This window comes from Zophobas morio, unplaced genomic scaffold (assembly GCF_036711695.1).
Source record: "Zophobas morio isolate AGI-343-1 ecotype UQ-CSIRO unplaced genomic scaffold, CSIRO_AGI_Zmor_V1 ptg000024l, whole genome shotgun sequence".
In the NCBI taxonomy this organism is placed as follows: Eukaryota; Metazoa; Arthropoda; class Insecta; order Coleoptera; family Tenebrionidae; genus Zophobas; species Zophobas morio.
In genome coordinates this window covers 4,903,875-4,917,926 of record NW_026972129.1, presented here as the reverse complement: position 1 = coordinate 4,917,926, position 14,052 = coordinate 4,903,875, and the positions used below count along the sequence as shown (strand labels likewise).

General features: G+C 31.1%; 1 protein-coding gene across 5 annotated transcripts in view; it reads left to right on the top strand.

The window, feature by feature from the left end:
* The first annotated feature begins 953 nt into the window (after window positions 1-953).
* Window positions 954-14,052, top strand: part of Mp (Multiplexin) — a 250,562-nt gene continuing 237,463 nt past the window's right edge. For 3 of the 5 annotated variants that reach the window (XM_064064824.1, XM_064064822.1, XM_064064821.1), the window contains exon 1: window positions 954-1,129. In XM_064064824.1, coding sequence (XP_063920894.1) covers window positions 1,119-1,129 — 11 coding nt within the window. In that variant the 5' untranslated portion in view covers window positions 954-1,118. The remainder of the gene's footprint in view (window positions 1,130-14,052) is intronic. The other 2 variants (XM_064064823.1, XM_064064825.1) reach the window with 1 other exon arrangement.

The following is a 14,052-nucleotide window of genomic DNA, read 5'->3' as shown; positions in this document are numbered from 1 at the left end:
ATTTTTGATTATTTTATTTAAATGATAACAGGTGTAGGTACATTTGCATCCCTTCTAGACCATACTGAAAATGTGAAAATGTAATTAAAAGTAGAGTACCTACGCTACAATTCTCGCAGCGTGTACTATTAAATATACAAAGTGGTTAATGATTTTTATAAACATTCATAATCACTAGTTTTTTTCAAATATCTACTAATTTAGCATTAACGGCATAAGGAATAAATCAAACGAAAAATAGACATCAGTATTTCGTTTAACAAACGTTTGTTCAACCAGCCTGTATTCTATTATTATTATTGTATGGGAATATTCTTTAAACACTTGAAATAGTGAATAAATTTTCTGTATACTACGAAAATTTCTCAGCAGGAAACGACTGAGAGTTTCGAAATGAGGGTCATTTGATCGAAAGCAGTCGTCCATGCTTAGAATTTAATTTCTAAATTTGATCATACGTAAGAAATAAAACTGTAACATGACACATCTAGGACTTCGTTACATACATCGTACATCCCGAAATCGCCTCAAAAAATAAAAAAAAGTATGGAAGCTCGCTGTCAATAACAACATTTTTTGTTATTTTCGCAGCACGCATGACTCGAGGCCCGCGGTATCGTACATTGCCGCCATTTATTAAAAAAAAGACCGCAGGCCTGTTATTTATGTCTGGGATTAAAGACATTCGGTGTACAGAAGAGATAAGAATCAAGTATAATGCGCTTTGGTTAACAAGATCAGTGGAGGAGCATGCACGCAGGAAACCCCAGTTAATTTCGTGCTTTTCACGCACCCTGTTGTCGCAGGCGGGCGCTGTTCACAGTTGCTCTGACCGCAACAATTAGGTGGATGGAAACAATGGGGCAACAATGGAATAAATCGCGGTGATCCCCTCCCAGAAGAAGAAGAAGCGTCTTTTGTTTCCGAAGATGACCGATTGTACTCGCGGAGAGTGAGTTGAGATCTCGCGGCAGTTGTGTTCCATCCATCGGACGGGGAGTCTGCTGTTGGTCGCTTCGCGAGCTTTTTACCACGTGTGCCGGTACCACGTGTTTTGTGGAAGCATGTCGAGTTCACCACAGTGCGCATGAAAATGCTCTTTGATTGAATGCGACAAAATGATTTATAGGTGAGTCCGTTGGTAAGCCGAGATTCGCACTGCGCCCGAAATCTTTCTTTTTTGCTGATTCGGAAAACGAAAACACATTTGATATAATAAATGAAAACTTGAAAAAAGCAACATCAAAGTATTATTGGCTGCATTTGTCACAGGTGTCAGGTGACAGAAGTCTTTTTCTCATACTCTTGTGTAGATATTCACGGAATTTCACTACTGACATTTTATAAAAAACTAATTTCGCTGACGAGACGTTGAAAAGAATCTTCCCTGTAACAGTATACATCTTTGTATTTTATTTAATACATCAAATAAATAACAGAAAACATGCGAAAATTCGTGTTTTTAGTTTCTTAATGCTATATGCTAATTCAAGTATATTTTTTGACAACAATGTTTCAAATCTAACATAAAAGCGGTAAAAAATAATCCGTACTCAAAAACGAACAGCTGGACTTTGTCAATAAAACGATTGTAATGTTTGGCAGCATCCTTTTTCAACGTAACCTAAACAACTTGCAGGACTCGGAGTGGAACTTTTTACGAACCGGAACGTCGTCGCATCGTTCGGAAGCTTTTCGGTAGATTCCGAGCCTAGAACTTTCGGGAGCATGTGCTTAAAACATTGTTATCATTTTTCTATTGACACAGTACGTCTGGTTCTGCTACATTGAAGTTGTTAACTATGACCACAATTTATCGAATAATAAACATGTGATTACTGTAATCCCTGCAATCGTTGATTGTAATTCTGGTATGATAAATTTGTGCTTATAGTGTTATAATTATATGGTAGGAAGTTCTAGATTTTCTATTAATCGATCTTTGAAATCAGCGAAACTTTAAATATTAAGGAGTCTTCGTTTTTTTTTTTGTTTTTCTATATACAGTACATGAAGTATTCTTTTATATTATGCTACTTAATTCCAAAATATGATTTGATTTTGTTTATATCGAGTGAAACGAAATAGGGTACCCGTGATTTTTATTAAATTCGTTACAAAAATTGTATTTGGAAAATTAAATCAAAAACGTACTCGGCGGGAGCTATGACTATTTAAGTTGATTTACACAGGATTTCTATCGTCCTTGAAGCACAGCCAATTCTGGCTGCGTAATACAGCGTATTCTTCAATGTACATTTACTTGCGATTTCTCATTACCATAGTAGCGGTATTGTGTTTTACGAATTTCAGGGAAATTATATTTGGACATCCTGTGTAAAGAAGTAATAAAACCATTAAAACCATATTATTAGAATGGAGGTAAGATCTCCATTCACCACATATTTTTTATATGCATTTATATTTTTTGACGTGGTGTCGTATATTTGTGTAAGGGATATACCTATAAATAAAATTTTCTTAATTTACTGTAATTACTAAAATAAAGTCTGTTAGTGTCTTACTAAAAATCTTAAAATACGCCCAGTTTTCTGGGATAAGTATATAAATTTGATTCACTTGTTAATTTTTTTGAGAACAATCTGTACAAGTAATTCAAAAAATAGTCAATATTACTTCACAGAGCGTATTTTTTAAACAAATATTTAGTTAATAATTTTTTGAGCTGACGTCATCTCTAATAAAACTGCCCATTCACGGACGGAAATGGGAGACTGACGAGAAAATATGAAATCAGATATGACCCTTTAACAATACTTTTTAGCTTATGCTCGGTAGGTAAAATGAACGAAGGTGCGAAGATTCACCCTACTTTCGACAGAAAAGTAATGGTTGTAAGAGAAAATTATAGAATCATATTTAGCTTTAAACCATATTATATGTGAAACATCGCTTTCCTTATTTTGCTGTAGCTCTTTCCACTTCCGATTTCAATTCAAATGAGAGTGAGCGTCCTTTCTTCTACGTATTTGTACATGGAAGATTTACTAATCACTTGGTGTTACTGTTACAAAAATCTTCATTTATTGAAAAACGCAATGTTAAGAAAACTATTAAAATTTCACGTTCACATGTTTCGTTAATTATTATTGTTGCAACGATGAGCGTGACTTAATAAAATAGTGTCCACCCTAAAAAAATTTCATTCCGTACATATATGACGTAACCAAATGCACAATTTGAAGAACGATTTTCTTTAGAAATTCATATTTTGTTTTCAAAATCGTTCCATATTTTACGGGTGTTAGAACATCTTCAAACGTAGATTAAATTTTTCCACTCTATCAACAAGTCTTTAGCTTTTTTTGAACTATCGCATCCTATCGCAGTCGCTTGATCGAACGTGAAGTGGAACATCCAAAAGATAATATTTTAGCTACAGGAGATAACGTACTTTATAAAACAGGAAATAAAAAGAATCTAATGATGGTAAAATGTTTATGAGGTTCTCTTAAAAAAATAAAGTTATAACCAGTTATATTTCAACGAACACTGCTTGTATCAATAAATTAAGTTGATTACCCCAACCTCAGATCACAGATAAAATATAAATGTGCAGAATTCCTTTATTTTAAAAACTAATGTTTGATTTTTGTCCGCTATATCAAGAATATTAAGTAAAACAGTTATCAAAAAATTTTTTACCATAAAATGAACATAAGTAGTTCATTTTGTGGTTTTACAGGTATTGCTCTATGACAGTCAATGATGTGAATGTGGCCTGCGTTTTGTCGTTGATTTCTATGAACGAACAGTAAATATTTCTTTAAAACACTCGTAATAAGCTCTGCTTATTCCCGTCTTGGATCAGTAGAATTTACATATTAAAAACATGCTTTTGCTAACTTTTACTAGCTATTTGCTACAAGAGAGTTGTAACCAATAAAGTTTAAAAGTTCGTACTTTTCTTATGAAAAAAACTTAGTATTTCATGAAAAGGTTTGACAAAGTAATTAGTTCCCAGTACAATAGCGACAAGTTCAAGTAAGTACATTGATTAAAACTCATTTAGTTCTTAAAAGTGTTTTAATTCCTAGTGCAAGGACATTCCGTGTGAACTAACATGTTATCAAAGCAGTCGATCATAATTGTGACGTGAATATAAGTACAACAAATTATTTTCCCTTAAATTAATGAAATATCGTCTTATGAAAAGAAATTTATTTCAGTTTGTCAGAGGAGTTGCTGAAATAGACTCGAGTAATGTATTTGAGGTTGATGACTGGGGCTGCACGTTTAATCTTAAATATATATTTTTCAGAGTTACCTGTTAAATAAATAGTCTGCCTGCCGTATGCGATTTCAGCTCTAATAGGTTCTGTCCAATGTCTAAGATAAAATAAGTTATAGTATGGTTGTCGTTTCAGATTCTATATACCTACATCGCTAATCTGTTTTGTCAAATACAAACGTTTTACGAATTTTATACAAATGTATCTCTGTGTGAAACATTTGTTTCTATCAATATGTAAATTTATGTTTGCTAAAATATATTATCGTTAATTTAAAAGTAGCATTTATTCAGTGGTTTCGAATGACTTATTTATAAGATAAATTACTACAGAATTATATTTTAATATTCATAGAAGTGTTTTAAAAAACACATTATTCAGAAATTTCACAATATTAAAACAATTAGCAGAGAAGTAAATATGTAGGTATATCATCTCATAAAAATTATGCAAACATTTGTAGACTGACGCCTAATGATGTTCACAACTTTATAAGTTTTATAATATACGAAATGTCTGTTTTAAACAATTTGTAGGGAATACAAGTAAAACTAAACGTTTTTCCTATCTTTTATATAGGTAGGTCCAAAAGTATAGTGGCTTCCAGGTTTCTATGCCTTCTAAACCGTAATCTCCATATATCATATTACGTTAATATTATTTGCAATATAGTGCACTGAACTGTCAATCATTATAGTTTGTTTTAAAGAACTCACAGACCAAATCATTTTTGTTTATTTTTTGAAATGGTTGAAAGTAAACATCGTATAGTAATAAAATTTATGGATAAAACCAGTGGTAAAATTTAATAACTTGAAAAATGTATTGGCTACTGGTGCATCTTCTCATATATCTAAGAAAACAGTATCTCTAAAAGTTAAAAGTGCTCGTAAAAATTTGGAGGTTGTTTCCTTATTACATGATATCTATTATTTGGAAAATTGCCGTATGCGCATTTTCTCGAAAATATGGAAATAGGAATGTCTTTATTTAATAAAGATTAAATAAGAATTATAATAATAATATTCAGAACATTTTGTACGATTAATTAATAATTGTAATCCTCTGTTTTGACGCGACAAACTCATTCAAATTAACCTAATTTCTACGTGACATTCTTGCGATGTCTAAACACTTCAAGTTGTTATCATTGCTGACAGCCCATTTTACTTATTGAGTGTAAGTTAAGGAAGTATAATAATCAAATCCATCGTATGACTTGGTACTTCATATTTTCTCGACGTTTCATGACCCCTAGAGACGGCCGTATCTAGAGAAATTGTTGCCGCCTCTACACGTAGCCAGGTTACAATTAACCAAATGTGAATTACAACATGGAAAAGATTAAATAAAATGCAATGTTATATTTAATAAGCGGAAATCGAAACAATAAAAAAGTCTGGACCATCGTATTGTTATCCTGTTATTGCAATTCGCAGAAAAATTCGTTTAGTTCAACTCTTTGTCTTAAATTACGAGTAGTTATAAATGTTTTTCAGTTCAGTTGCACCTCTGCTACTAGACATGATTAAATTGCTTCGTTGTTTGATTGATTAAATCAAGATTCAAGGACGAACCACTCCATTTTCCCAAAAATTTGGGAATACAGAAGTGTTATTAGTATTACACTGCATCTGTCTAAATTAATATACGTGTCAGTTCAAAAATGTTGATGACGTCATCACAAAATTTTGTAATCGAAAAACTCACTTGAAACAAACGCGTAGCACGCTTCTTTACCTTTACTTGAACATTACGTACATAGGCTTCAATTCTCTCAAGCTAATCGATACGAACAATCTTACAATCGTCACTAACCCTGCTATTGGCCGTCCAATTATAATAATCATGTCATAATACTCTAGTCTAGTGGATACAAAACTATTTTTTTTAGTGTCCTACAGTTTTCCACAATTAATACTGATTTATTAAATGCTGTATATATCGATGAAACTAATGTTACATTTCTGATAGTCCATGGTTTGTCTCATCTGTCTCATATCGTAAGTGGTTTACGATAAAATGGAGTTGAATCCATTTGTTAATTTAATGCAGGATAATTGAACCTCTCTCGGTCTGTATTCTTCAAGAAAGATTTATTAATTAGTTGAGATGATGTTATCAGTATTAATTCTATTAAGTACAATGTAACACTAGTTATAACGTAATATTTCAGGGAAATTAGATAAACCGTTTCTGAGAAAACATATAAAATACGTCGGTTGACACATTTAGTTTTGTCATTGAATTTCTGGAATGAATGAGTAAATACATTTTAGTTAAATATTTTGCAATCCCCAAATGAATGTTTTTGTCTTAACAAAATCTCTGTTAAATGTGTTATGTAATCTCCATTCCTTGCCTCATAATCATAAGTTTTACGACTGAGTTCGAAAAACATTTTTAGCACATCTGGATAAGTAAGTAGATTCTGATCCGTAATGTTTTACGTATTCAGCTAACAATAAATTGTTTGATATTTGATACTAAAAAAATGTACATATTTAATGTAGTAAAAAAATATACAGTGGTCCTATCCAGGTTTCAGTAGGCACTCCACAAACACGTTTTCTAAAATACACTAAACGAAGAGCTGAAGGTTAGAATCCTTGAAATTTTATGACAACAATAAAAATTATTAACAATAATTATGTGCTACAGATAATTTATTGTTATGGGTTTTAATTGTTGGAGAGTTCTTCTAATAATACTAATAATTTATAAAAATAATTTTAATTTGTGTTGAAAGAAATATTTTACTCATTGTCGAATTATTGCTTTTTTGTCATTAAAAGTTTATATTTGCTTGGAAAATTAAATATTACTCATATTAATTGGTTATCTGAGTTATTTCGGTGAGTTTATTACTGTAATTCATTAGAGATTCGCCGACCGTTTTATCTTTATTAAATGAATGTTAATTACTTTAAGTCAACAAATTGCCCAACTTGCTGTTAACTTAAAAAGACATACATGCATTAACATGTCTAAATATTTCTGTGAATTATCATGAGAGAACACTTCGTGAAAAAGTCAGCCGCCTAATGAAACACAGTTGCATCATGGATGCCACCATTAGTATTTATTATTACTGTGCAAATGCATAGATGATGTCGAAAGATCTCGTTCGAAGATGTCCGGTATTTTCTCAACAACTTCGATGAATAGGCAGTTTAAAAAAATATATTTTTTGTTTTTTGGACAACTTTGTTGTTTCCCTAATTGAAATGAACATTTTAATTTATTCGTACGAAGATTTCTTGTTTCACTTTTGCACAGCTTTATTTAGCATTCAGTATCAGTCAGTCCTTCGAAATTAAACCTCTGAATTATTAGATATTAGGGGCAATTCTGAATCAAACTTGTTAGATTTAAAGGGTGTTAAATTGCAAATTTAAATAGTAACGAATGAAATTCGTAAATCTAATTGGCTGTTTATTTTTTAACAACCTTTAAATTTTAACAGGTTTTTTTAAACTTCTTTAAAAAATTGCAATAATTAACCAAGTAGTTAATATTTTTGAAAAACTATTTTAATACATTCTCTATCTTTCGCCGCCATCTAAATGTCTTCGTCACCGAAGCAAGGAATTCGCAAAATGCTAACTTTAATTTGCTTTTTTTCTGCATATTTTAAGACAAATTGCGGGGAATGAAAGTTCCTTGATGTTTTAAATATTTTTAAGCATTTCTCTGCAATTTTTTCTGTAGATAATATAGATTTTGATAGTAATTCTGTGAGTTTAACAGGATTTTCCATCAACTTACATGCAGAGGTCACCAAGTAGCTTTATAATAGCATTACATGTTTGTACTTTCCGAGCGTAATCTAAGGAAGTATTGTAAGTGGATCCATCGGGCGACTGGTTGCTATCATATGTTCTCGATGGGTCATGACCCCTAGAGTATGAAAAAATGGGTCTCCTGTTGCCGTCCGTCTGTCTGTCTGTCCACCGTCGGTGACGATTTTGTTAGACGGATAATCTTCGAAACTACTGGACCGATTGTTGTTAAATTTGAAATATGTATTATGATGTAGATGGTAAAACGCTAACCAAACTTTGTCTAATCATCCCAACCATCATCTACGTCATCACATTACATCACCTCAAAATTGTACATAGTAAATGGGTTTTAAATAGTATAAAATAACATAGTCATACACGTGTAGTTTAGGTCCAGATTCTTGAAAAAAAAAAAAAAAAATCAGAATTATACAACAACATTTTGCAATTTAATTTTGAATCTCCAAAATCGAATGCTTTGAAATTTTGCAGACGTAAGCATGGGAAATTTTTAATCAAATTGTATCTGCTTACTTGAAAATATAAAAAATGCTGCATATGTTTTATAGTACTTCAGGTGCAAGGGAAGATTTGTCGAAACAATCTTCGACTAATTTTTTTTCTAAATTTATAAGTAAGTTAATTTATTGCCCGGGGACAGTATAGAACTACAAACAAATATTTTTGAACCATGAGTTGCCATGCCTGCCTTAAGAAAACTGTGTACAACGTAAATACGAATTTTGTAACAAAGACCCACTATTAGGATACAAGTGATATTTAGATTCCGTCTTACTACATAGAGTTTATATTTTAATCAATGTAAAATTGACTGTTTTAATAATGTTATTGAATAAAGTGAAAAGGTCTAAATCAGAGTAATTAATTCACTGACAAATATATTCTTAGAGTGTATTATTCCCATTATTTTACGTATTATATTGTTGTATGTAGAATGGTTTAAGTATATTTAATTTTAAATTTTTATCATATAACTATACAGTTCACAATCTATTGAATCATTACTACACCACCTACAATCAAGACCTCTTAGTCAATAAACCATTCAAATGACACCGTGTTGCAAGCATTGATTAGAACCACTAGTTCAGTTATGTGGCCATTAACTCCCTGGGTCATCAGGTCTACGACAAGATTTTAAACACATTCAAGAAGAACGCTAATAAATAGATACACAACATTTTATTCTTGCAGGTTCTAATACACTCTGAATGTTGGTTAAATCTTAAAGATATATGTGTTTGACACATAATTTTATAAATTTTAAGAATTTTGAAAGAGTAAATGAGATAAAAAGAATTGTATTTTGGTAATACTTTCGACAATCGCATAGTCGGATAATGTTCTTTTTCAAAATTTCTCTGTGGACCGCACAATTTTTTTGCATAAAATGTTAAAATGCTAAATGTATTTGATTAACTCGTTTCGCACGTTCGGTAAATACATATGTGAAAATTCAAAAATAAATTTGGTACCGCAGTGTTCTTGTACTGCTGTCGTTTTGGAAACCGTGAAAGGGGTTTATGATTGAATAATTCGCTAACAAAACTGCAATAGTTGTTGAGTTATTAAGTTTACGAGAAAAAATTAAATGTTTTAATTAAAAAGTTTATGACTTTTTGTTTTTGATAGTACAGTTTTTGTTTTGTATCATAGTGTTTAGCAGATCTGCTTTAATCCTGTAGAAATTCTCAAAATATAATAACCATAAATTAGTTCTTTTAGTAATATTTCCTGCCTGTGGTTGGATGTACACCACCATATGTACGAAATCTTGTTTAAATAAATATTTTTTTATTAACCCAGTACTGTAGCTCAGATACTAATTTCTGTGGATTTTTAGATTTAGTTCCGGTAATAACTGCCTTTCAATTAACTATTAGTGATTGGACTAAGTGATAATATTAACAAAAATTTTCATTCATACTTTAACATTTTATGAATAATAATTAATTATTTTGTTATTGTTGTTGTTATTATAGTTTTGTCTGGAAACATATAAATTAAATTTTGACGAGTTTTCTGTGTCCTTGTGTTTTAATTACATATGCTGTTGGAATATCCTCATTGATATTTTGAAATGTAACCTCGATTTTATTTTTCCATATGGAGTCCGTGATAAGTTTTAACATATCTGAAAGAGCAAAATTATCAATTTACGAATGTAGGAGTATTGCGTTCCATAGTATAGTCAAGACTTATTTAATTTGATACATATTCTATTTTGAAAATTATGTGAACAGAATATTTTTACATAATATCATGCAGGTAGTGCATATGACTTTAATTTAGTGAGATTTAGTGCAAATTCTCTAAATTTTGCTTTTAGGTAGGCTCGTAGTTTAGAAACGTATGTTCATGAGGGGTGCATACACCAAACATTTGTCACTGTCAAGTTAAATCCAAACAGTAATATCCAATCTAACCTAAAAAAGTGAACATGTTTGAAAATTGGTGTTATCAACGACAAGACTTTTACTCCAAAGCCAATCTAGATTAAAAAGTTAAGAATCGCATGTTATAAAGGTGGGTTTTTATTTGTATTAAACGCATAGTACCAAACACAAACTAGCGAATTTGTAATTTGGTGGCATCGAGTACCAAAGGGTTATTTTTTTGTTAACTTGAAAATAGTAGAAATGATCTCAGTTTTTTAGTGAATCAGTACAAAATATTGCATCATTTTTCTAAGGTAATGTAAAATATAAAAGCGTCGCTTTAATGTACAATCGATATCTTTCCATTTTTTTGTATATCTACTTAACTGTACATAAAATTATTGCTTATTCTTTTATTTAATTGACACTAATTTGCTTTCTTTAATTAAATAAAAGAATAAGCACTCATATTGAGTATAATTACGTATACAAAAATTTTTAATAGGAACCCCATTAAATGTTTTAAACCAAAAAAATATGTATATCTCTAATATATAATATTCTTGTGCCACAGTGTTTCTAATCAAATTCCTCAGAAACGGCTTGACCCATTTTTATGAGATTTTTGTGTATATTCGGTCAGTCTGAGAATAGGTCGTAAACTATTTTTTATACCCCTAAGTGATAAGGGTGGCCCACCTAAATAGTTTTTTCTTATCATTACTTTCATCCACATGCGCAATAGGGTTGCAAGAAATGTGTGCAATGAATATAATCATTGTCGTACGATAAATTTGTATGTATAATTTATAATTTAATTTAATTATAATTTATTTATTTTAATTTAATTTTTACTTCCCGAGCGTAAGCAAAGGAAGTATTGTAATCGAGTCCGTCGGCCTACTCTCTACTTTAAAGTTTTCTTGATCTTTCGAAGATCAAGATCGGACGAAGAAATAGGTCTCCCGTTTCCGTCTGTCCGTCTGTCTGCCGTCTCGGATTTTTATTAGACAGATAATCTCCGAAAGTACTGGACCAATTGTTGTGAAATTTATATAGTAAATGGGTTTTAAATTGTATAAAATAATATAGTCCTATACATGTAGTTTATGACTCCAAATTGAGTTTCTTCCCGAAACGTCCAGATTTTTGGAAAAAAAATCAAAATTTTGAAACAACATTTTGCAATTTAATTTTGAATCTGCAAAACCGAATCCTTTGAAATCTTGTAGATGGTTTACAGTTATGATAAGCATGATACATTTTTAATAAAAATATATTTACTTATCCCCTCCAAAAAATTGACGTCAGCTCAAAAGTTTGCCGAATAAATCCTATCTAAAATGTCCAAAATATGATGAGTTTGTACTTGTGATTTATCATTCCATTCATATTTTTTGGATTTGCAAATAAAGGGTGACTCAAAAAAATTAATGAATGCGTGAATTTATTTTATTGATTTAATCAGGAACTACAAAACCGAATGCTTTGAAAACTTGGAGATGTTTTAAATTTATAAGCATCGTAAAATTTTGATTAAAATGTATTTGCTCATCCCCCCCAAAAATTTGATGACGCCGTCGCAAAATTTTGCTGGAAAAAATGCTTAAATGTGTAAGGAATGATGAGACTATACTTATCACTGCATTAATATTTTTTAGATTTGCCTATACGGGGTATCTGAAAAAAAATAATGACTGAGTCAATTAATTTTATTGATTAAATCAAGAATTGCAAAACTGAATACTTTGAAATCTTGCAGACGTATTGTCTTAAATTACAAGTACTATACAGGGTGTTCCTTTTATCGGTTTACGCGTGACAATTTTTGCATAGGCAACATATTATACACGCCAGAGACGACTTCCTGCAATTTATTTTTTTTTAAATAAGCAATCATAGCAATAAAAAAAAATACAAAGACGTCAATACCAAATAATGACAAAAAAAAAATTAATACTCATTTTATTTTAAAATACCCCGCTACAAAAATGTAATACGAACAAAAAACATAATAGGCATGCAGTTGTCACGTTTCCGACCGCGAGGGAAGAACTGTCTAAACTCTTTGGACCAATTTTTTATTTAACTACCAAAATATTCACTAGAAATAATTTATACGGCAAAACAACGTTTGCCGGGTCAGCTCGTTTTAAAATAAAATTATGACTCTCTTTCTCACTAGTACTGCATATGCAATAATTTCGGAGGCTTTCACGGTCGGAATCAATACATGATCGTTTTCCGGGTCGGAACCGTGTTAATTGAGTTTTTGGGCTCAACGTTTCGCACACTTTCGTAAGTGGCATCTTCAGGAGCAAGGTTAAAAATAAGGCAAAAGAGCACGGTAACTCAGTGTCAACCATACCAGAGGCGAACTCTTCTGAGAAAAGTCACTTACGAAAGTGTGCGAAACATTGAGCCCAAAAACTCAATTAACACGGTTCCAACTCGGAAAACGATCATGTATGCATATGCAATATTTACCAGCTGTTGACAATAATCTTTATACTGATGGAAAATTGTTGCACGTAATTGTATACTTTCAGCTATTATGGAGCTATAAAGATATTTCTGTCTAAAAAATAGAAACAGAATATGAATATCATAAACTTTGTATGTGACGGTTAAACGTAGAGGTTTGCAATGGTTGTTGATTCTTGACCGTATCCTTATATCTCGAAAACAATAAAAAACACGATCAAAGACAAGCCGTGGATTTTTGAATATTATTTGTTTTTGATAGAGTTTACCTCTTATCAGATTACCATCAATTTGAAAGTTAAAAATCTTCAAAAATCTATGCTTGTCTTTGATCGTGTTTTTTATTGCTCTCTCGGTATTAGGTTACAAGATTGAATGGTCCTGTCGATATCTAATAAGTTTAAATAAGAACATAGTTGATTATTTAACTGAAACTACTTTAGTCCATAAAAGGTACATATTAGCGTCAATTTTTTCAAAACTTTGCAAATGCAAACAAGTCTCTATAGGTGATTTTCAGCCATCCCAAGTTAGTTCTTAAAATGAAAGGCAGTAACATATGATAAGGCATTGTTAGTACGTTCTGCTACACTTATTTAGTTTCACATTTGAAAAGTCGATGTTAATATTTCACCCTTCTAAATCTGTTCGTAATAAAATGCTGAAGAAAACTGCTACAATGTAAATAACATCGATCGTTGATTACGATAAGGTGGGACAGAAAAACAATTTTGACAGCTGAGGTGAATCGTGGAATTAACTCGTTCCAATTGTGCATTTTGCATTTTTGCCACAAAATTCTCTTGTAATCTTGACTGATTTGTATACCCCTTGTGTGTCCACATTAACTAAAGAATATTTACACTGGATACGCGTTTTCATTTTATCTACAATATTCTACAAAAATATAAATATTATATTTTTCCACTAGAATAAGAGACCAAAGCATGTTCAGAAGATTACTTGTTTTCATATTTGTGTCAGGAGTTTCAAAATTACAAGGAGAAACAGGAAAAAATCTTTCCCTCCAATACATACATACACATCAGTTATGTCCTCTAATGAAACAAGAAAATAATTTTTTTATACTTAAGGTACGGGCATGCTGTTAATTTGAATTTTCGAAAAAAA